The sequence below is a fragment of the Heloderma suspectum genome, chromosome 5 (genome assembly GCF_057233095.1).
Source record: "Heloderma suspectum isolate Gila_16-S chromosome 5, 16-S_ref, whole genome shotgun sequence".
Classification (NCBI taxonomy): domain Eukaryota; kingdom Metazoa; phylum Chordata; class Lepidosauria; order Squamata; family Helodermatidae; genus Heloderma; species Heloderma suspectum.
This window is the reverse complement of record NC_139462.1, coordinates 233,061,446-233,084,335: the sequence shown is the minus strand read 5'-3', so window position 1 is coordinate 233,084,335 and position 22,890 is coordinate 233,061,446. Positions and strand designations below refer to the sequence as shown.

General features: G+C 49.3%; 2 protein-coding genes across 2 annotated transcripts; one reads left to right on the top strand and one right to left on the bottom strand.

Moving 5' to 3' along the window:
• Positions 1–2,912: 2,912 nt before the first annotated feature.
• RARRES2 (retinoic acid receptor responder 2) lies at positions 2,913–14,649 on the top strand. Its single transcript, XM_084860157.1, has 5 exons — positions 2,913–3,100; positions 9,871–9,975; positions 11,420–11,524; positions 12,845–12,958; positions 14,001–14,649. The coding sequence occupies exons 1-4, from the start codon at positions 2,930–2,932 to the stop codon at positions 12,944–12,946; spliced, it is 483 nt and encodes a 160-aa protein (XP_084716283.1). The 5' UTR covers positions 2,913–2,929; the 3' UTR covers positions 12,947–12,958; positions 14,001–14,649.
• A 477-nt stretch (positions 14,650–15,126) lies between these two features.
• Positions 15,127–22,626, bottom strand: LRRC61 (leucine rich repeat containing 61). Its single transcript, XM_084860141.1, has 2 exons — positions 22,583–22,626; positions 15,127–17,107 (listed from the first exon to the last, which is right to left on the bottom strand). The coding sequence occupies exon 2, from the start codon at positions 16,868–16,870 to the stop codon at positions 16,076–16,078; it is 795 nt and encodes a 264-aa protein (XP_084716267.1). The 5' UTR covers positions 16,871–17,107; positions 22,583–22,626; the 3' UTR covers positions 15,127–16,075.
• Between the last annotated feature and the right edge of the window lie 264 nt (positions 22,627–22,890).

The window sequence follows — 22,890 nt, the reverse complement described above, 5'->3', positions numbered from 1 at the left end:
TTGGAGGGCACCAGGCTGGGGAGTGCCAGTCCGGGGCAGTACCGCGTCCGCTGACTGGCAGTGGCCCTCCAGGCCCCTGCAGGGAGGGCTCTTTGCCATCACCTGCTACCTGCCCCTTTTAATTGGAGGTGCCAGGAATTGAAACTGGGACTTTCTGCGTGGAACGCACGCGCTCTGCCACAGCGTCGGGGCCCTTCCTCAAAACTTGCCTTGCTCATAGCGCTTGCATGATACTTACTGGTCGCTTACGTTTTTCCAGTAGTAAACAACCAAATATTTTAATTTGACAACATGGCCTACATAACATTCAACAGCCATTATAATCAAAAACCAGTTTCAATCTTTTGACGAAATCCTTGTGCTTTGATAAATAAATTAACGTGCTTGTCCTTCACTGGGGCCTTGTCACCCATCCTCAGTAGAGGAGGAGAAAGGGACTGAATTGGTGGCCTGCAACTTGACCTCCAGCACAGCGAGCAACGCCACAAGGGAAGCGCCTGGCCGGCCATGTTGGGAAACGTGAGGCTCGCAGGGGGTGGGGTCAGTGGTGTCGTTTGCTTGTTCAGTTCTGGAGGGGACTCTGCTTCTTTGCAGATCAAACACACTGAGCAATTCCTGAAATTAAAAAGGAGGAGGAGGAGGCTGGGTGGTGAAGGCAGAACCTTGAATGATAAACATGGCCTGTACTCTACTCCGAGGCGTTGCAGAGACAAGCTGGATGTCTGTCTTCAACTATGGGCTTTTATTTCACAGCACTCCTGAGGTGTTGCTTCTCTAGAACTAGCCTGGAAGTGGAATTGAAACAGAGGCTCAAAAAAAGCTCTTGAAAAAGCACTATTTTAACCAGTCATGCCGTTCCCCACGGCCAAGATCCTTCTCTAATGTTTGCTCACAATTCAGCAGAGATCCCTTCCAAAGTTAATAGAAGCTTCCCATTTGCAAGTTCTGGTCATTTTGCTTCTTCCTGCTCAGTGGCACTGTTGGATACTGATGAATTGCCCCTCAATTAATCTGTTTCTGTTCCCTGCTGGAGGGGTTGGGGCTTGAATGACTGGTTTCCTCTCATATTTCTTTTCTTTTTAAATTACAAAACAGTCTTATTTCGCTATTTATGAAGAGTTTTATGCTAGTTTAGCTAGTTTCTTTGCCATGCCTGGCTCCCTTGCTTCTCTCCATGTTCACTATTTTCCTCACAATAGCCAGAGTCTAAGGCCGCATTTTTAGGCTCTCCACTATACATTCTATTTTTCTTATCTCAGGTCCCCTCTGTCTTCATTCAGTCTCCCCAGGAGCACCAGGAGTCCAGCAGAGCAATCCGGGTATATCGTCGGTTTGACTGTTTTTGGACAGTGGTTCTCAGGCGTGTCCAGGCAGTCAGGGCGATTGCCCCATTTTGAATTTGTAACCAAAAGCTGGAAGATCAGCCTTCCCCAGTGCGGTGCCTTCCAGATGTTTTGGACTACACATCCCTTCCTCCCCAGGCAGCATGGCCAATGGGGAAGGCTGTGGTAGCCTGTGCCCACCGTGACTTTACACCTGCCCATGACCAACCAGGAAGTGAGATCCTTTGTATTTCCCTTATGCTGGAAAAAGGTAGATACGATTACTTATGTATTTATTTGATATCCCGCCTTTCTGCCAAAAAATGATGCTCAAGGCAGCTAACAATAAAATACAGATTAAAAACAAAATCTTAATTAAAATATACACATAAAACATAAATTAAAACATAAACAACATAAAAAGAAACAAATTACAATTACAATTAAAAACAGCAATGAAAGAAATCAACAGCACCTACCCAATTAAAAAGCCCTTCAGCAACAGACCAGTGTATACGCTAAAGGCCTGAATTAAAATGCCTTTGTTTGGAGGCAGAAGGACAACAGAGCGGGGGGCAACCTAGCCTCACTCGACAGGGAGTTCCACAACTCGGGAGCAGCCACTGAGAAGGCCCTCTCCTGCATCCCCACCAAACTTGTCTCTGATGACAGCGGTACCAAGAGACGGGCGCCGCCAAAGATCTTAAAATCCAGGCAGGTTCGTATGGGAGAAGGTCCCAAGCCATATAGAGTTTTTTAGGCCATAACCAGCACTTTGAATTGTGCCCAGAATCAGACCAGACACCAATGAAGCTGTTGTAACAAGGAAGTCACACACTGCCTAGAATAGGCTCCAGTCAACACTCTGGCCATAGCATCCTAGACCAGCTGAAATTTCTTAACAATTTCCAAAGGCAGCCCCATGTAGAGCCTGTTACAGTAGTCTGCTCGGGTTTTCCCATGTAAGCTTCCCAAGACCTGCCTCTCCTTTTCCCTAGTGCCTTCTCCACTCCTTATTGGGCAAATGCAAATTCTCCGCCTCCGTCTTTGTCTGTATTACTGGTATTGAGAATTGTGTGCCAGGCCATGTGGTAGGAGGTTAGTATACTAACAAAGTATTCTTCTCGTCTGTAAAAGATTTGCGGTGAAAATAAAGCTTGTCTCATTTCCTCTTAATAGTTGTTCTCAAGCCCATTGTCCCCATCTGAAGACGCTATTTCCCCCATTTTGTTGGAGTACAACTCATAATCCTCTGTGTGTGCATGCCACACCACTGAGAAAGGCCCCTATATTTATTTCCACATTTGTTGGACACCCATGAACAACACCAAAAGGAAACCAGACCTGAACTTCCCACCCCAAAGCAGCCTCCTTCCTCTGTTGTTCTTTTCCTTCTCTGTAGTCAGCTCTCGATGCCCTTTGCTCATCCCTTTCTTTCATCTCCTGGGCATAAATCAACAAACAACCACTGGAGAGGGCAGAGGGCAGGAGAGGAAGCTGTGCCTGGGACATCTCTACAGGGAACAAGTTAATGACCGACCAAGATCAACAGATCCAGAGGGGAGTTCACAAGCGTGCAGCCTGGGAAGCAGATCCGTTTGGGCCACATGAAGATGAAGAGGCTGATTGTGCTGTGCGTGGGCCTTCTGGCCCTGGCTGATGCTAGCGGGTCACCCACCCAGCAACAGGCTCTGGACATAGTGCTGGAGCACTTCCACAACAGAAACCTTGTGCAGTCAGTGTTCAAGGAAGAAGCCATGACTGATGTCTTCGAAGAGGTGAGTGTCCTCATGAGAGGGGAAACGTGCATGCAGGGGATGGCAAGGGGTCTTCCAAGCAACAAAACTTCTTGAAATCCTACCCATGCATGCCTGGTGAAAGCAGCCATGTGCGAGCAATGGCAAGAGAATGAATCTATCACTTTGTTAGGATAAGTTTATGACACAACCAATCAGCTACTCTGGGACTCAAAGTCACATCAAAAGAAGCTCAGTTAGACTACATACCGCAGCTCAGGAAAGGTGGCACCACGTCCAGGAGGTCACAGCGTAGTTGACGAGCAGTGTCAAGAAAGCTATTAGAGAAAAGAGGGCTTCCTTCAGAAAATGGAAGTCTTGCCCAAACAAGGAAAACAAAAAAGGAAGACAAACTTGCACAAAAGACATACAGGCAAGCAATAAGGGACACAGGGAACATATTGCTACCAACATTAAGACTAAGTTTATATGTATGTATGTAAATACATCACAAGCAAGAAACTGGCTAGGTGGGTGGTTGAATCCAAGAAAATGGGAAACCCCACAACGGATGCCCAAAGCAAAAAGCAATGCGGGGATTGCTGAACTTAAGGGCATACTAAAGGAGGAAAAGGACATTGCAGATAAATTGAATTCTTTTGCCTCTATCTCCACTGCAGAAGATGTAGGACAGATACTTGTCCCTGCACTGATATTTTAAGTAAGGGAGCCTTAAAATACCAGAGACAAGCAGTGGTGACAACAGATGAAGTTTTAGATCTTTTTGACAAATTGAAAGCTAAGAAATCACTGGGTTCAGATGGTATCCACCAAAGAGTTCTTAAGAACTCAAATGGGAAATTGCTGATTTTCTAACAATAATTTTATTTATTATTTTATTTAGAATATTTCTATACTGCTCCACATCAGAAGATTTTGGAGCGGTGAACAACAAAGATAAAAAAATAAAACACCAAGTGAAAACAGTTAAAACATTTTTTTAAAAGACAAATTCCAATAAGGTCGAATTTAATAAACTGCAGCTGGTTAAATAATATTTAACATGTCCCTAAGATTAGCCTCTGTAGCAGAGGACTGGATTTTTTAAAAGGGATCTATGTGGGGTGGGGAATCCAGAAAATTACAATCCACATAACTTAACACCTGTTCTGAATAAATTGGTGAAATTATCAGGCATGTAAAAGGATGGATCCTCCTACTGGAAAAAAAATCAATAGGCTTCTGCAGAGGTAATTCCTGTCTCACTAACCCAGCGTTTCCCAACCTGGTGCCCTCCAGATGTTTTGAACTACTACTCCCAGCATTCATGACCACTAGTCATGCTGGCTGGGGTTGATGGGAGTCGAAGTCAAAAACATCTGGAGGGCACCAGGCTGGGGAAGGCTGCTGATGTCTCCACATTATTTAGGGTGGTTAAACAAAAAGGGATTGTAAAGAACTCCAGAACGATCACTTTGGACTGGGGGAATGCGCATTAAAATGGCAATTGCACTTCAATGTAAGCAAGTATAAAGTGATGCACATTGATGCAAAAAAAATTTCCTAACTTCATGTTTACGCTGATAGGGTCTCAGGCAGCAGTGACTGACCAAGAAAGAGACCTTGGGGTTGTGGCAGACAGCTTGATAAAAAAATATCAACCCAACGTGTGGCTGATGTGAAAAGAACAAAACCCATATTGAGGATCATAAGTAAAGGACTCAAAAATAGAACTACAAATTTCATACTGCTGTTATGCAAATCTACGGTACGTTCACACGTGGAATACTGTGTACAATTCTGCCCAGGATATTGTAGAGCTGGAAAAGGTGCAGAAGAGGATGACCTAAATGATCTAGGGGCTGGAGCAACTCCCTAAGGTCTTTTTTAACTTAGAAGAAAAAAGTGGGGGACATGATAGAGGTTTATGCATGGCATTGAGAAAGTTGTTAGGGAGACGTTTTCCTTCCTCTCATAATAACAGAACCTGGGGTCATTTCATGAAGCAGAGTGGTGGGAGATTCAGGACGTGTAAAAGGAAGGACTTCTTCACACAGTGCAGAGTTGAACAAAGGAATTTGCTACCACAAGAAATGATAGTCGCCAGCTTGGATGGCTTAAAATGGGAGTAGGCATGGAGGAGAAGGCTATCAATGGCTACTAGTCCTGATGGCTATGTGCTACCACCAGTATCAGAGGCTGTATGCTAGGTACACTGGTTGCTGGGAAACATGGGCAGGAGGGTCCTGTTGCACTCATGTCCAGCTGGTGGGTTTCCCATTGGGGCTTCTGGTTGGCCACTGTGTGAACAGAATGCTGGACTACATAGGTCTTTGGTCTGATCCAGCACAGCATTTCTTATGTTTTTGTTAGTCTTAAAGGTACCACTCTCCCTCTGGATTTAATACCTATTCCACCCCGCTGCACGACTGACTCCCTGGCCGAGGTGCTTGAGGTGGTCTCTGATGTGCGTGTACAGTCCCCTAACTTACTGGTGTTGGGGGACTTCAACGTACATTCGGAGGCCATCCTCATAGGAGCACCTCGGGACTTCATGGAGACCATGGCCTCCTGGGAGCTGCACCATATTCTAACTGGGCCCACCCATGTAGCCGGTCATGCACTAGACCTTGTGTTTGTTTCTGGAGAAGTGGGGAGTGATCTGGAAGTCGGGGGTATATCCACCACCCCCTTGTCATGGTCAGATCACTATCTGGTGACGTTGGACTTCTCGGTTCCACAACCCCTCCGCAGGGGTGGAGGACCCATTAAAATGGTCCGCCCCAGGCATCTTATGGATCCAAATGGATTCCTGAATGCACTTGGGGATTCTCTGGGGCATGCCAACGGCCACTCAGTCGAGACCCTAGTGGGTGGCTGGAATGCCGCAATCACTGGGGCATTAGATCGGGTGGCTCCGAAACACCCTCTCCCCCTGAACAGGGCTCGGACTGCACCATGGTTCAATCCGCGGTTACGAGCTCTGAAACAGGAGGTGGGACGGCTAGAGCACCGGTGGCAGAAGTCTCGCTCCAAAGACGATCAGACACGGGCTAGAGCTATATCTTCAGCCTATCACGTGGCGGTGAAGGCAGCAAAAAAGGAATATTATGCTGCCTCCATCGCGTCTGCAGAGTGCTGTCCCAGGAGGCTGTTCCAAGTGGTCCGGAGCCTGGTCGGTCCTGTGGCTCCAGAACCACTTGAGCATTCTAAGGCCTCCTGTGAGGCCTTGGCAAGGCACTTTGCAGATAAAATTGATCAGATTAGGTGTGTTACTCTGCACGCTGTGGATACAGTTAGTGAGCAAGAGGCGGCCTGTGGCAAACCGGTTTTGTGGGATCGGTTCCAGCTTCTTCCTCCTGATGAAGTGGACAAGGTGCTTTCATCGGTACGGCCGACCACCTGCTTACTTGATCCTTGCCCATCTTGGCTCATTATGAGCTGCAGAGAGAGACTGGGTGAGGGGATCAAGGCGGTGGTGAACGCCTCCCTTGAGGAGGGAGTGATGCCATCAGCCCTCAAGGAGGCAGTGATAAGACCGCTCTTAAAGAAGCCCTCCTTGGATCCCCCAGTTTTGAACAACTTTCGCCCAGTCTCAAATCTGCCATTTTGGGGCAAGGTGATTGAGCGGGTGGTGGCGGTGCAGTTGAAGGCACACTTGGAAGAAACTGATTATCTAGACCCATTTCAGTTGGGCTTCAGGCCTGGGCATGGGACAGAAACGGCCTTGGTCGCCTTGGTAGATGATATGAGGAGGGCTCTGGATAGGGGTGAATGCTCCTTCCTTGTTCTCCTCGACCTCTCAGCGGCTTTCGATACCGAAGACCATGGTATCCTCCTGGACCGCCTGGAGGGGTTGGGCACTGGGGACACCGTATTGCGGTGGTTCCGGTCCTTCCTCTCCGGCAGGTACCAGAGGGTAGCACTGGGAGAGTAGGTTTCAGACCCGTGGCCACTTACTTGTGGGGTGCCACAGGGTTCCATCCTCTCCCCGATGCTATTTAACATCTATGTGAAGCCTCTGGGGGCTATCATCAGGAGGTTTGGGGTGCAGTGTCATCAATATGCGGATGACACGCAGCTCTACCTCTCGTTTAAATCTTCACCAAGGTTGGCCGTAGAATCCCTGTCCAAATGTCTGGAGACGGTGAGTGGCTGGATGGGGAGGAATAGGCTGAAGCTGAACCCTGACAAGACCGAGGTACTTTTGGTGGGAGACAAGAGGAGGCTGGGGGATGTTGACCTGGTGTTGAATGGGGTACGGCTACCCTTGAAAGACCAGGTCCGCAGCCTGGGGGTCATTTTGGACTCCCAGCTGTCCATGGAGGCTCAGGTGTCAGCTGTGAGCCGGACAGCGCTGTATCAACTCCATCTGATACGGCGGCTGTGCCCCTTCCTTCCCGACCATCTTCTCCCATCAGTAGTACGTGCCCTGGTCTCCTCTTGTTTAGACTACTGTAATGCGCTCTACGTGGGGTTACCCTTGAAGACAGTTCGGAAACTGCAGCTGGTACAGAACGCGGCGGCTCGCCTGATTAAAGGCAGCCGCCAGCGAGATCACATCACTCCAGTGCTGAAGGAGTTGTACTGGTTACCAGTTGTTTTCCGGGCCAAATTCAAGGTGTTGGTTTTGACCTTTAAAACCCTATATGGTTCTGGCCCAGCCTATCTTAAGGAGCGCCTCCAGCAGCACCAGACAGGCCGCTTAACAAGATCAGCCTCGGATGGCCTTCTGTCTGTCCCATCAGCCAGGACAGCTAGACTGGTGGGGACGAGGGAGAGGGCCTTTTCTGTGGTGTCCCCCACTCTGTGGAACTCCCTCCCTAGGGAACTCCGTCATGCCCCCTCTTTAATGAGCTTCCGTCGTGCATTAAAAACGTTGTTGTTCAGGCAGGCATTTGGGGTGGGTTAGGGTATTTTAGGAAATATTTTTATTGTAGAATTTTATTGTTTTAAACTGTTTTTATTGTATGTTGTACATCGCCCAGAGTGGCTGGGTGACCAGCCAGATTGGCGATTAATAAATTTAATAATAAAATAAATAATAAATATTCCCTGACGAGATGTTCCACTGACCAGAATGGTCTCCTCGGTAAGCATAAACACCCAGAGGAAGCCTGAGTTAAAATATTCTGTTACGAATTTAGGATTACTTTGTATGCTATTCCAGCAGGCTAGCTATATTAGGGTGCTTCCATACTTTTGGCATCCCTCATCCACTCAGGGTTTTTTAAAAGAGAATCCAGTTGACAGCATCACCATCTGGTTTCATTCCAGTGTTTTCCATATTTGTGGAAATATACGGGCCCCGGGCATGTCTCGCAGCATGGTCTGAGATCCATCTTGCCTGTTCTGGAGGCCTATAATTGCTGCTCACTGCCGCAATCCGCTGCCCTGATGCACAGCGCATTCAAGTGCCCCCCGTGACGCAAACAGACATGGGCGGCCATCAGGAATCAGCTTCCGTCACTTCCGCCGATAATTTATGCCACTGCAGGCACAGTGCCGGAGTCCATACTGCCTCTGCAGTTGCATGTGACAGTTGCCATCACACATGGCAGTGTCTGGCAATGCCTATAGCACGCCCATAGCAGCAGCGGGCCAAGGCACAAGTGCCCACAAGCCGTGGCTCTATGCTCATTGCTCTGCTGGTATGCAATGGGCTGTTGCTGGGAGCGGTGAATTGGTGGGCTCATGGCAGCTGCACCATTTGCAGACCTTGACCATAGAGATCTGCTGCTCAGGCATTTGCAGCTACTCCTTCTTTGGCCACTCTTCCCACGGAGCTCTATCGCAGCTGTCAATTAACCACGGAAGCTGTTCAGACATCATGCTACGCCATGGTAGAGCCTACTAACCATCTTGCAGCAAGTGGTTAGTCAGCATGGTTAGTCTGTGGTTAATAAACCACCATGGTTGGGGAAAACGCTGTTCAGACATCACGCTCAGCCATCATGGTTAGCTCAAAAACGCCAACTGTCACATTTTAGTGTGATGTCTGAACAGGCCCACTGGCAGTCTTCATATTCATCACTCATTGGCTATCACTTTCTAACAGCTGTGCTTTTGCCATGTATCTATCTATGTGTGTACGTGTATTTTTTTTGTAATCAAGTGCAAGTGTTGTAATTAAACAAATGCTGTTCATTTTCACTTCCAGCTGCTTCCCAATAGCCAAGAATAAGGGCTCTTGGAAGCCAGATTTAGCTGGGATTGCAGGGAGAGGCAGGATTGGGAGACATCCTGACAGATTTATTGTGGCAGAAGTTTCCATGGATGAAGCAAGACAGGACGCTGCCTTGAGGGCCATTTTTCTTGGTACAAATGCAGGGAACAAATCAAATCAATCAATAAATATGCTGCATCAAGACCATCAGTCCATCTGGCTTGGTGTGTCTCCTGTGACTGACAGCAGCTCTCCCAGCTTTCGGACAGGTCTTCCCCAGCCTTACCTGCAGATGCCAGGGATTGAACCTGACATCTTCAGCATGCAAAGCTGGTGCTCTGCCACTGAGTTACAGCCCTTACCCTGAAGAATGCAGGACCTGAGTAGAGTGAGAAGCTGAAATGCCACGACTGCACTGCCTGCTTGCAGTGACCCTTCTTTGAGCTACTCTTTGCTGGAAACGTTTGGACTCAGGGGACACCAGTCGCCAATTGCATGGAGTTGCTAGCATCAACTGAACACTTCTATAGGAGAAGGCTTCTGTGGGTTGAATGTCTGGTGCTCCTTGGAGCGCCCATCTTGTTACAGTTTGGCAGGGTGTGTGTGGCCACCTTTTTGCACTCACCTGAGTTCTGTTTGGTCGCAGGTGCTTGATACGGGTACTTTTATCCGACTGGAGGTTGAACTTGCGCAGACTCACTGCAAGAAACAGCAGCGGAGGACACAGACCTGCCACATCAAGCCAGGCGGGGTGAGCCAGAACCCTCTGTGTCATAACGCCCATTGGGATGCTAACATTATCCTCTGTAGATTTTTTAAACAATGTAATAAACCTATTTGGGGGGAGTCCAAACTATCATAATGTAAGAGGCAATTAGAAAAACACAAATCTATAAATGCTGAGGAATCTCATCCCCCATAGCAATAGCAGTCTCTAAAACTGTGGAGTTGTGGCCAGTGTTACTCTTGGGTCAGGGACAGCACAGTCCCATCCTCCATGTTTCCTGATGGTCTCATTCACCTAATCCCTCTCAATGACCACAGCCAGGTCCTGAAGAAGACTCCAGCCCAGGCTGGCCCTTTGCCCGTCCACACAGCCACCAGGAGAAGGGCAGGCTGAATGTCCACACCTCTGACATTCTACAGTGGGTGTAGGGTGTGTTGGGGAAAAGGGTACCCAGTCTGCCTCAGAGGGTGGTGGTGTAGTGGAGTCAGGGCTCGCCAGGGCAAAGATTTTTGGATTAGCTAAGACTTTTCACCAAGACTTGATTAGCAGGGACAATGACAGCATCTGCCAGCCCCCACCCCATATCTGTTCCCTTAGCTGAACTTGTCACAGTTGTGGGGGGGATTGATTTTCCTAGCAACAAACCAATCCCTGTTATAATGCACAGTATTTTGGAGTGGCCTAGTCTTGAATGGGCAATTAAGACCCATTCCTTTTACAAAAGACTTGCTCCTAGTAGAGAGGAAAACTGCTAGGACTGGCTTCTTGAATGGGAGATCAAATGTTTCTCCCTGGGGCTGGGAAAAGAAACTCCTGGAATATTTTGAGCTGGTGGTCCTGTGCTGCTTAGGGATATGTTAGTGTCCCTCCCTTTCCTTTCTTCAAGCAATCTTGGGTCTCTCACCCCAAGTTCAACATGCTAACCACTACGCTGCCCTTTGCCAGCTCACCATTCTATTACTTTCAGTGGATTCCAATATACTGGTTATTAGGATATGTATTGCTGCTCTTTGGGAGGTGTATATGTGTGTACACACACACACACACACCTAGCTAGATATAGCTCAATGGAGATGGCTGCATTTTGGACTCTCCTTGGTGGCGTGGCTGTGGAGACTGTCCTGATGAGCATTTCAAAATCTACCACTATACCACTGCCATGGCCACATTTCCAGTACTCCTGGTTGTGCATTGCAGCTCCAAATGGAGAGTCCAGAAATCCAGTTTGTGTACAAGCCTGGAATCTCTTCTAGCAAGAGCAGATGCCGAGCCTGTTCACCGGCCATAGGTGCCGACAAGGAATCCTGAGGACTGTTCCTAGAGCCCCTTCCCCGCCAACTGAGATCCCCACCATTGGTGTTTCACTGATTTCACGCATCTGGGGAAAGCAGAAACTTTGCTGAGCATCTCTTGTGGAAGTTGCCACCGTCTCCCTTGCTTGGTCTCTCTTCTCTCTCTTCCTGTTCAGAGGAGGCAGACGTGCCTGGCTTGCGTCAAGTTTGGCTCCACTGACCCTGAAAAAGTGTTGGACAAATCGTTGCACTGCCTGTCAAACCAGAGCCCAGTCTTCCAGGTGGGATGTGCACTTCCATCTCTTCAGCCCTGGCCTTCTTTGGCAAAGGTCCACATCAGTCCTGTCCCCCAACCCCACTTCCAAGGTCTGGGCCAGGGAGACAAGGAGGTGAGGCAGCTAGATTATTTCTGGGAATTGCCCTAACTCTGGGGTCTCCAATATGGTGCCCATCAACACCACTGTATCTGCAGACACCTCTCTTGGCACCCCGAAGGCTCCTGTCCCCCCCACCCTGATTTTAAAAAAATATATTTTTAGTTCCTTTTTTAAAAAGTGGCTGACACACTGCAAAGCAAAGCACCAGCCTCCAGCATCATCTTTATTTCCAAGAATGCCTCTGGGCCACACAGAGCATTCTTGGCCAAGTTATTTGTCTTTGAGCCTCATCAGTTTGTACAGAAAACTGTGGGTTCAAAAGATGGCTTTGTATTTTGGAGCGCAGACCCTACCTCTGCCTTGTACTTGTTCTTTGGTAAATTTACTCCTTTTTTGCCTCACCAGTTTGTCTTCTGGGACATGGGCATTTTGTAACTGGCCATGCTCACTATGGCGGCCATTTTGTGAATGGCCAACAACCCTGATGGCAGCCATTTTGTGAGAGTGCCCATGATACTCTCAAAATTCCAGATGTGCCCATTGCTCCCAAAAGGTTAGGACCTAATGTCTCTGAGATCCTATAAAGTACAAGGCCACGGTCAACTTAATTCATCCAGAGCAGGTGCATGTTCACACTGTGATGAGATACTCCTGGACACATGGATGCAATTCTGTGAATGTTCACATGCTGAGGAAATTGCAAAGGGAAGGAGCAAAGACGTGTCAGACATGAAAAACAAGAGTTTGGGGGGGGTGCAGCTGAGCTATTGTTTTACTCACAGTGCAGATGTATGCAAGTCTACTCGATTAATGAATGGATTGACTAAGGTTTCTTTAATCGTTTGCACCCTTAGTAGGAAGCTTCTAAGCTAGCTGTCTCCATTTTATTTCTGTTGAAATTACATTTTTCATTGTCATCCTATTTTCTTTTGTTTGCTTTATTTCGTCAAGACTCTGTTTGACTCTGAGCACTTTGGCAAAACACAGAAGCAATTTTACTTCCAAGTGTGATTGCTAAGCTTTAAGTCAGGGTGGGCGACCCATTCAAAGAGGTGAGTGAAGCCTTTGCTAGAGCAGTCCCTTAGGTACACTGTGGTGAAAGTGGTGTGACATTGCACACCAAACCCCTCGTAGGGGGCTTCCGGTGACACGTGCTTCCTACCTCTGCCCTCCTTTAGATGTTTTGCTCACAGCCCCCCTGGGCCCTTCTGATTGCTCCTGCAGGAGGTGAAGAGGAGGCAAGTCCAGGACTGTGAAAGAGTCAAGAATGCGCATGAAGATCATTACCTGCCTGGCATATTTGCCTTTTCCATAGGACGCCCATGAGGCATTGGCATGGTAAGTGCTCTGCCTCTGAGAGAAGCATGTGACCCCAAGGTGGTTTGTTAGGAACATGCGTGGCCAAATCCCAGCATTATGCCACATGGCCAGGGAGGGGATGTGTCTTGTGCACTGCAATGGGAAACTGGGGCATCACTGCCAGGCGTCTGAGGCATCATTCTAGACACTTCGGGACTGCCATCCTTCAAGGCTGACCATAAGGAGAGGCCTGCCCAGTGGAGGCTGGTGGCTCCGAGGTCAGTGGGGCCATGAATCTGCCCCAGGTTTCAGCCAGAACCAGTCAGAACTCTAACAGAGCTATGCAAGGTGCAAGAGAGCCCCTTTAGAGTTCTGACTGAGCCCCAGAGCAGATTCACCACCCTACTGACATTGGAGCCACCAGCCTCCGCTGGGTCTGCAGTAACAGAGCCTCGTCCACAAGCACCCCCACCCCCATGTTCCGTCCCGTCCTTTGAGGGCAACCAAGAGTGCCTTCAAAAGTTGTCTCTGTGCCAGATCAGAACTGCGAGGGAGTGCAGAGGGCAATGCCAGTGGCTTCCCCTCGACTCTCCCCCAGAGACGCACTCTGAGCCTTAGCTTGGGTGTCTTCTGGAAGCAGCACAGGAGCTTTTTATACAAGGGTGGGTTTGGTGGCCAGAGGAGTGGTGGTGAGAGCAGTCAACGTAATTGGAAGTTTTGTGATGAACCTGTTGTAGAGATGGAAGAACTGATTAAACTGCTTTGGAGCATCCTGTTCATTTCTGGGCATCCCCTAGTTCAAGTAAGATGTTGTGCTGCCAGAAAGGACTTAGGCAGGGAGCTGGGAAGATGATTTGGGGTTCAAAAGCAAGGTGCTGCATGTCTTAGATAAGAGAAAATAAGGTGCCAAGTGAGGCACCTGCTCACTGCTTCCGTCAGCCACTATCTTGGCACATGGTGCTTTCATGCTCTGCATGGAACCATGTTGGTAAATCCATAGAGGACCAGCTGGAAGGTCAGAATCCTTCCAGAGCCTTCATCAACTATAACCCTCTGATTTCCTCTCCTTCTCCCCATCTAGATGGGTCCCATGTTGAATGGGTTATTCCCTGACTATCAACAAAAGAAGCCACTGTCCTCCTACTGGAGACAAGCAGCCCACCCACCAGTTTGGGTCTCAGCACGGTAGGAGTGGGACCACTGGTGCCAGAGGAGCCTGCTTCTGCCCACTCTTTCCTCAGCCCAGCTCTTCTTTTGTCTCTGTTTATTCCTACATAATAAAAGTGTACGTGGAGGCTTCATATTCATGCCACATGGTGATTTCAAAGAGGAATTCCTGGATTGAGGTGGCTGAGAATGATGAGCATTCCAGTCCAACACATCTGAAGGGCACCAGGTTGGGAAAGGCTGGCTCAGCAGCTCAATGGCTGGGCGGATCACCTTTGATGTCCTTTTGATCACCACCGCTCACCCCAAAAAAGTTGCAAAGGGGAGGAAGCAAAGGAATGTCATATGTGAAAAATGAAAATGGAGAAAGAGCTGATCAGTTAATTGGCTGTTGTTACTCTGCTCAGCATGGGGAAGGTGGCAAATATGAATTGGCTTAGGGTAGCAAATGCTTGGGCCGATCCTGCTCTGTCCGGTCAGCATCCAGCGAGCTTCAGCCTTCCGTTTTAAAATGTTGCATGTAGGTTTTTATTTTATTAAAACAAAAGGTCATGTTTTATTGCAAAACTATTTAGTTTGTATAATCTCTTCTGATTGCAGAATTGGCAGCCCTTATAGCTACAGAAACAGGCCCGAGAAGATTCCACAGTGGCTGGTGGAATCACAGAAGCCAGGGGCCCAGGACAGGCTGCTGAATGAACTTTATGCTGGCTGGGGGCCTATGGCTTCAGGGCTCTTCACAGCACCTTCCCCCTCACAACAGAGCCAGGCACACAAAAATAGATGGAGATGGCTTAATTTGCAGGCATTGGCCTTGCTGTTTTCCAGAGAGGACACGTGCGTGTGCGCACACACCCCTGGCACAGGACCAAGGGACAGGCAGGCAGGGCCTGGGCAGGCATCAACCTCTCAAAGGGCCAGGGGCATCCAGCCCTGGAGCATGTCTGAATCTGGAGTGGGAGAGTGTGAAAAGTGGGGCACATGACACAGGGGCCAATGCAGGCACTACACAGCGGAGGCAGAAAGGCAAGGGAACCAAGGAGCAGGGCAAAGAAACATCAGGTTTATTCCACAGGCAAAACTTGCACAGTATTAGCATGTCACTTCAACACAGCATGCAACCCCAGGGAGGAACCTATGGAGCCCCAGATCCCAAGCGCTGGCACACCTCCTACCTCTGGACTCAAGCCATCCTTGGCCTCTCAACACCCCCTCTTCAAAAGCCTGTGGTACAATCCCCTCCCCCTTGGATAGCCTGTGTTCGGGGTTCCCCCTTTTCTCTTCCAGGGCACTTTCAGCCCATCATCTTTGATCTTGTCTGGTGCTCCGCACACGCACAGACATGCAATCAGAGGCTCACAAATCACCTCTTAATGCTCCTATGATCAGATCGCTCCCCCTGAACCCACAGAACCAAGTGGAATGTTCACTCTTGGATGGCAAAGTGGCGCAGAGGTGGGATGTAGGTGCCAAGAATTCTGTTTAAGAGTCTCAGGCCGCTAGCTATGATTCCCCGACATAAACAGGTGGGTGGGGAGCACCCTGACCATGAAAGCTGTTTTAAAACTAGTTTAAATGTAGTCCAGATGTAGCCTGAAAGCTCCAATGGGAGCTGAGCTGCCAGTGATGATCCAGAGTTGATCATCCTGCCTTGAGATGCCATCGGTCTAAAGCCTGATCCTGATTCTCTTTGAATTGAGGCTCAAACTGAGGTGGAGGATAATAGGCACCTCTTACACATTACTGGGGTTGGTTGGGTATGCCTGTCCTTCCTTTCCAGTGGGACCAGGCAGCATGATGCTGTGTGGGAAAGGGGTGAGGAGTTCAGCAAAGGGCTTGGGTCCATCTCATACTAAAACAAGTCACTTGGTTTTGGGCCGGGATCTGGATGAAACAGAGGTACCACAGGCCCCATGAGATCAGCAGTAATATCAAGGGCAGGAACGGATCAGCCAGCACCACGGGAAGGTTTTTCGTGCCCAGGGCTGCTCAAAACAGGTAGGAGCTTGAGTCAGGGCGCATGTTCAGGGCCCGCTCCGCCTGGGAAATCGTGTCATCCGCTCGCTTGCTCAGTTCCCGGCATTCCTGGAGAACCTCATTGAACTGCTTGTAGGCTTCTTCCATGATAGAGCTCCTCCGGGCTGGCCGGACGTCCCAGTAGCCCTCCTCGACCCAGGGCTTGGTCAAGCCCGCCAGCTCAGCAATGCCTGCCCCGTTGGCACTGTGGAAGCGCTTGAGAGAGTTGTCGAGGTCCTTGCAGAGCAGGTAGAGCTCACTGCCACGCCCAGAGACCCTCTCGCCGTCGATCACTTTGACCCCGGGGAACATCTCTGCCATGGCCACGCGGTAGCCCACGGAGGCACAGAAGGGGTTGCTGAGGCGCCCCATGGGGTTGCTGAAGCGCAGGCTCTCCAGGTGGCGCAGCCCGACCAGGCACTGCAGCTGCTGGAGGCTGCTCACCAGGTTGCCGGCCGCATTGAGGCTCTGCAGGTTTTCGCAGCCCCCGAGAGGCTCCAGGCTGGTGATACGGTTGGAGGAGACGTTGAGGACAGCCAAAGCCTTGAGCGAGGACAGGGGGCCCAGGTGGGTGATGGCGTTCCCAGACAGGTCCAGCCACTCCAGGCTGGCGCACTCCCCAAGGCAGCCGAGGTCCACAATGCCCAGGCCTCTAAGCTTCAGCAGCAAGATCGACTCCAGGTCAAATTCGCCTGTCTTGGCTTTCAGCAGCTGGGATGTGATCTTCACGTTCTCAGCCTCGTCCCCCTTCTCTGTCCGCGATTCCATCTTGGGCAAGGCACCCTGGGCCGCTGAGGCCGGCCCCGCCCTGAAGATGTCTACTGCCCTCGCTTAGCCTCACAGCCCCAGGATCTTCTCACGGCCAACGTGACTGTTGCCCAGGAGAGGGGAACTGGGTAGGGAAGACCCTTTGCCTCCTCAGATGGAGCCTGGCAGGGGCACGACGCTTCTTCTGCTCCAAATGCAGCTCATTAAGGGGACCGTGGGCACTAGTCAACAGAGCTCCTGGAAGGGAGGAAAAGGATGCAGGGTCAAGGGGTGGCCAAAGCTCGCCAGCCACCCAGACCTGCCACAGTGGTGGTGCCGACCAGCTCATGCATGGAATGACAAACACGTCCTCTGCTGGGAAGAAAGCACTGACATGCTTCTAACTTGGGGTGGGGGTACTTGGTGGAAAAAGTCCCCAGCAGAGAAGGATGAAATGCATTTAAAGCACCCACAGCCATCATTTTAAAGGAGACTCAAAGTGCCAGAGTCTTGAAAATGGAAACCAGTAGTAATAAACAAATAGCCCCCTCTCCACTTTGGGTGCTTCCAGGTGAGGCTTTTATTATTTATTTATTTATTCATTCATTCATTCATTTCATTTCTATGCCGCCCAATAGCCGAAGCTCTCTGGCTTTTACAGCGCCAAATCCCTGCTTCGTTCATGATCATTTACAACAGGGAGCAGATGATGTTGTCTTCGAGTCGTAGCCCTCCTATGTTTACCCACAACTTCTTCCATTTTTTTCCTTAACACAGAAAATCTGTTAAGGAAAAGGAGCCGGAACAGCTGCACAGTGACTTCTGGTTGGTAGTCTAGAACCCCTCTGTCTGGATGCACAATACAGCCTCTCTCTGACTGCCTGCCTGCCTCTCTCAAGCAGTGGACCCAGTTATCTGGATAGGTGTTGATTCTCTCACTCTTCACCCCAGAGCAGTCCTAAACTCCACATGAGGTCACGTCTCTACCCTGTGGAAAGCTTCTCCATGAAAAGTACTTATCTGTCCCTTAAGTGGGCAGGGGAAGAAACCATGGCCACAGCTAATTTGCAAAGGTTAATTTTACTAAATGTATGCATATTTAAAACTCCACATTCCCCAACACTAAGGTCTGAGTTCAAAGAAGGAAAAAGAGCCACACAGACAACCAAGTAAAAATATGGGTGGGCGGGGATCACTCCACAACAGTGCCCGATTGCTTCACCCATCTCCTTTGTCAGCCCCCTAAAAGTGGGTTCAGTAGATTATGTCAAAATGGCGCTCCATGTGGGGCGGAGGGCACTGCCAAAGAAACATGCCTCATCTGCAAACTGGGGAAGAGGCAGCCAGAAGTTCGGCAGATCCAACCTCGCCCAACCCACAGCTGAGCTAGCACAGATGAAAATATGCTTTTATTGGCAATCGTTCATTTTTCACAGCAGCTTTCATAAGCAAAACCTTGGCAGTCTTCACCCAGCTTGCCTTGACAAGCAAAGTGAAACACACACACACACACCGCACCCCCATTTTGAATCCATTGCTGAGGCAGAACTCACATCTTAGGTCCAAAATGCTATTTTGTTAGGACTCAGTCATACCTCTCAACCTCAATGGTGCCTCCACAAATCTGACAGATGCGGTTTGAATGTTGTTGTGATAAGTGTGGTTTGGTTGGCAAACTGAGCACAGGTTGGAGCAATAACACAATCAGTTTAAGCACAGTGCTCCGCAATTTGGTACCCCCCAACCATCATGGTTTTAGTACATAGTTCATGTAGCAGCAGCCGAAATTATTTTGCTGCCTTAACCAGCTACAGTCTGGAGACAAGATCTTGAGATGCGACCATAGATCACACATGGCTTCACCTGTACCCCTAAATACATTGCCATCTCAAGTGATTCCTTGGATTGATTGTGCGGTTTTGCCAGTGGTGCACACGTGCACGCACACCCCTGCACTAAATCCATCTTCTCAACATGCAAGGTGATGTGTGGAAAATGGCCTCACAACCAACACCTGTACCCACACATTGCCAAATGCTATCCACTTCATTCACATCAGATGTTCCTCAGTGATCCACTACAATCAGCTACTGCCATGCAGTTATTTCCCTCCAGGCAGCATAAACAAGAGTATGTGGAAAACCGAAAGGTAAAACAATTGCAGAAACCCAGTCTCTCAATCTCTCACACACAATCAAACACAAGATTATTGTTATGCTTTTCCCACAGACTGAGGAGGTGGGGGGGGGGATATTTTATTTTCTGCCAACTATAGCTGTTTAACAACTATTTTTGCAAACAACTATAATTACAAGCAACTATAATCATTGTCCCCCTTCATGGATCACTGCCTTGTTGTGGCGAAGGGGCTTGCGTAACTCAGTGAAGCCATAAGTTATGCCGTGCAGGGCCACCCAAGACGGACAGGTCATGGCGGAGAGTTCTGACAAAATGTGGTCCACTGGAGAAGGAAATGGCAACCCACTCCAGTATTCTTGCCAAGAAAACCCCATGGAATGTATCACAAGGCTAAAAGATATGATGCCAGAAGATGAGCCCCTCAGGTTGGAGGGTGTCCAATATACTACTGGGGAAGAGCAGAGGGAATTTCCAAGTAGCGCCAGAAAGAGTGAAGCGGCTGGGCCAAAGCCGAAAGGACACTCAGCTGTGGATGTGTCTGGTGATGAAAAGAAAATCCGATGCTGTAAAGAACAATATTGTTTAGGAACCTGGAATGTCAGATCAATGAATCAAGGTAAGCTGGAGGTGGTCAAACATGAGATGGCAAGATTGAACATCGACGTCTTGGGAATCAGCGAACTAAAATGGACAAGCATGGGCGAATTTAATTTAGGTGACCATCATATCTACTACTGTGGGCAAGAATCCCTTACATGAAATGGAGTAGCACTCATAGTCAACAAAAGGGTGGGGAAAGCAGTACTGGGGTACAATCTCAAAAACGACAGAATGATCTCAGTACGAATCCAAGGCAAACCATTCAACATCGCAGTAATTCAAGTCTATGCCCCAACCACTGAGGCCGAAGAAGCTGAGGTTGATCGGTTCTATGAAGACCTACAACATCTTCTAGAACTAACACCAAAAAAAGATGTCCTCTTCATCATAGGGCATTGGAATGCTAAAGTAGGAAGTCAAGAAATCACCAGGATAACAGGCAAGCATGGCCTTGGTGTACAAAATGAAGCAGGACAAAGGCTAATAGAGTTTTGCCAAGAGAACACGCTGATCATAGCAAACACTCTTTTCCAACAGCACAAGAGGCGACTCTACACATGGACATCACCAGATGGTCAACATCGAAATCAGATTGATTATGTCCTTTGCAGCCAAAGATGGAGAAGCTCCATACAGTCAGTAAAAACAAGACCTGGAGCTGACTGTGGCTCAGATCATGAGCTGCTTCTTGCAAAATTTCGGCTTAAATTGAAGAACGTAGGGAAAACCACTAAACCATTCAGGTATGACCTAAATCATATGCCTTATGAATATACAGTGGAGGTGAGGAATAGATTTCAGGGATTAGACCTGAGTGCCTGAGGAACTATGGACGGAGGTCCGTAACATTGTTCAGGAGGCAGCAACTCAATCCATCCCAAAGAAAAAGAAATGCTAGGAAGCAAAATGGCTGTCTGATGAGCGTTTACAAGTAGCTGAGGAAAGAAAGGAAGTGAAAAGGAAGGGAGAAAGGGGAAGATCTATCCAACTGAATGCAGAGTTCCGGAGAATAGCAAGGAGAGACAAGAAGGCCTTCTTAAATGAACAATGCAAAGAAATCGAGGAAAACAATAGAATGGGAAAGGCTAGAGATCTTTTCAAGAAAATCGGAGATCTCAAGGGAACGTTTTGTGCAAAGACGGGCATGATAAAGGACAAAGAAGGCAGAGACCTAACAGAAGTAGATGAGATTAGGAAGAGGTGGAAAGAATACACAGAAGCACTATACAGGAAAGATCTGTATGTCCCTGATAGCCGTGATAGTGCGGTCACTGAACTTGAGCCGGACATCCTAGAGAGTGAAGTCAAGTGGGCCTTAGGAAGCATTAGTAACAACAAAGCTAGCGGAGATGACAGTATTCCAGCTGAGCTATTTAAAATCCTAAAAGATGATGCTGTTAAAGTGCTGCACTGAATATGCCAACAAATTTGGAACACTCAACCGTGGCCACAAGACTGGAAAAGGTCAGTTTACATTCCAATCCCAAAGAAGGGCAATGCCAAAGAGTGTTCAAACTACTGTACAATTGCGCACATTTCACATGCCAGCAAGGTGATGCTCAAAATCCTACAAACTAGGCTTCAGCAGCATGTGAACCGAGAACTACTGGAAGTACAAGCTGGGTTTCGAAGAGGCAGAGGAACTAGAGATCAAATCGCCAACATTTGCTGGATCATGGAGAAAGCAAGAGAATTCCAGAAAAACGTCTATTTCTGCTTCATTGACTACGCTAAAGCCTTTGATTGTGTGGATCACAACAAACTGTGGCAAATTCTTAAAGTGATGGGAGTACCAGACCACCTTACCTGTCTCCTGAGAAACCTGTACGAGGGACAAGAAGCAACAGTAAGAACCGGACATGAACAACCGATTGGTTCAAAATTGGGAAAGGAGTATGACAAGACTGTATATTGTTGCCCTGCTTATTTAATTTATATGCAGAGTTGTTGTTGTTGTTGTTCAGTTGTGTCCGACTCTTCGTGACCCCATGGACCACAGCACGCCAGGCCTTCCTGTCCTGCGCTCTCTCCTGGAGCGTGCTCAGGTTCATATTCATTGCATCGGTGATGCTATCTAGCCATCTCATCCTCTGCCGTCCCCTTCTCCTTTTGCCTTCAGTCTTTCCCAGCATCAGGGTCTTTTCCAGAGAGTTTTCGCATTAGATGGCCAAAATATTTCAGCTCCAGCTTCAGTAAAGGAAATCAACCTTGACTGCTCATTGGAAGGACAGATCCTGAACCTGAAGCTCCAATATTTTGGCCACCTAATGCGAAGAGAAAACTCCCTGGAAAAGACCCTGATGCTGGGAAAGACGGAAGGCAAAAGAAGGGGACGGCAGAGGGTGAGATGGCTAGATAGCATCACCGATGCAATGAATATGGACTTGAGCACGCTCCGGGAGAGAGCGCAGGACAGGAAGGCCTGGCGTGCTATGGTCCATGGAGTCTCGAAGAGTCGGACACGACTGAACAACAATAATCATTGTCACCATAATATAATGCTCTCTCTCCCTCTCTAACATAAATCTGTTGCCGATCGAAGGCTAATCTCATGTACGTGGGATTACTCCCGTGGGAGTAAGCCCGGCTGGGCATAGCAGGACTTGCTTCTGAGTAAATGTGCACAGGGCGCCTCTGCCTATAGGCTGCCTGCTATCATTCACCAAGCAGCATGCACAGCATGAAATGCACGCTAGCACACACAGGCACACACACAAAAGATGCACCGAGGTCTTCTCCATCCCAGTGTCGGCGCCCGGGGCTTTCGTCCCACCCCTCCCCGGGGCCCCGCATCCCCGCCGTTTTCCTCTGTGTGCACCACCCGGCATCCACGACAACATGGACCAGAACTGCATCCTGAGGTTTCCCCCACCGTGAAGGGCCTGGCTTTGGGAGTGTGGGGGGCGGGGGCGGGGGCGGGGGGGCCCCGCTCCCCCCACACCACCAGCCCGGGCCCCCGCATGCCCCCCTTTCCCCCGACACTCTCCCGCTCACCACCGCAACGCTACAGCCGCCGCCGCCGCCGCGCCTCCTGCTCTGCCAGGTCCCTCCCTGCGCAGCGACCCGGCCGCGTCGCCACGGCAACACGCAGTTGATGCGGCGGCCGGGCCTGGACGCAGTTAAAGGGGCGGCCCGAGCAGGCCGCCGCCGGGACGCGGCCTCGAGTTCGCCCGAGCCGCCGCATTGTACGCAAAGCGCCAACAGGAGGGGCGCCCGTCTTCCGGGGCAGGCCGGGGCGGACCGCAGGGCTCGTCCCGGGTGTTGTGCTGATGTGCATAACGCGCCCCGCTGCACGCGCGAGG

Bases quoted from the DNA above. Each gene is read 5' to 3' on its own strand.
- LRRC61 (XM_084860141.1), bottom strand. From the start codon at position 16,870: ATGGAATCGCGGACAGAGAAGGGGGACGAGGCTGAGAACGTGAAGATC.
- RARRES2 (XM_084860157.1), top strand. From the start codon at position 2,930: ATGAAGATGAAGAGGCTGATTGTGCTGTGCGTGGGCCTTCTGGCCCTG. The intron at 9,976-11,419 runs GTGAGCCAGAAC...CTTCCTGTTCAG, and splicing joins GCCACATCAAGCCAGGCGGG to AGGAGGCAGACGTGCCTGGC. The intron at 11,525-12,844 runs GTGGGATGTGCA...TTGCTCCTGCAG, and splicing joins ACCAGAGCCCAGTCTTCCAG to GAGGTGAAGAGGAGGCAAGT.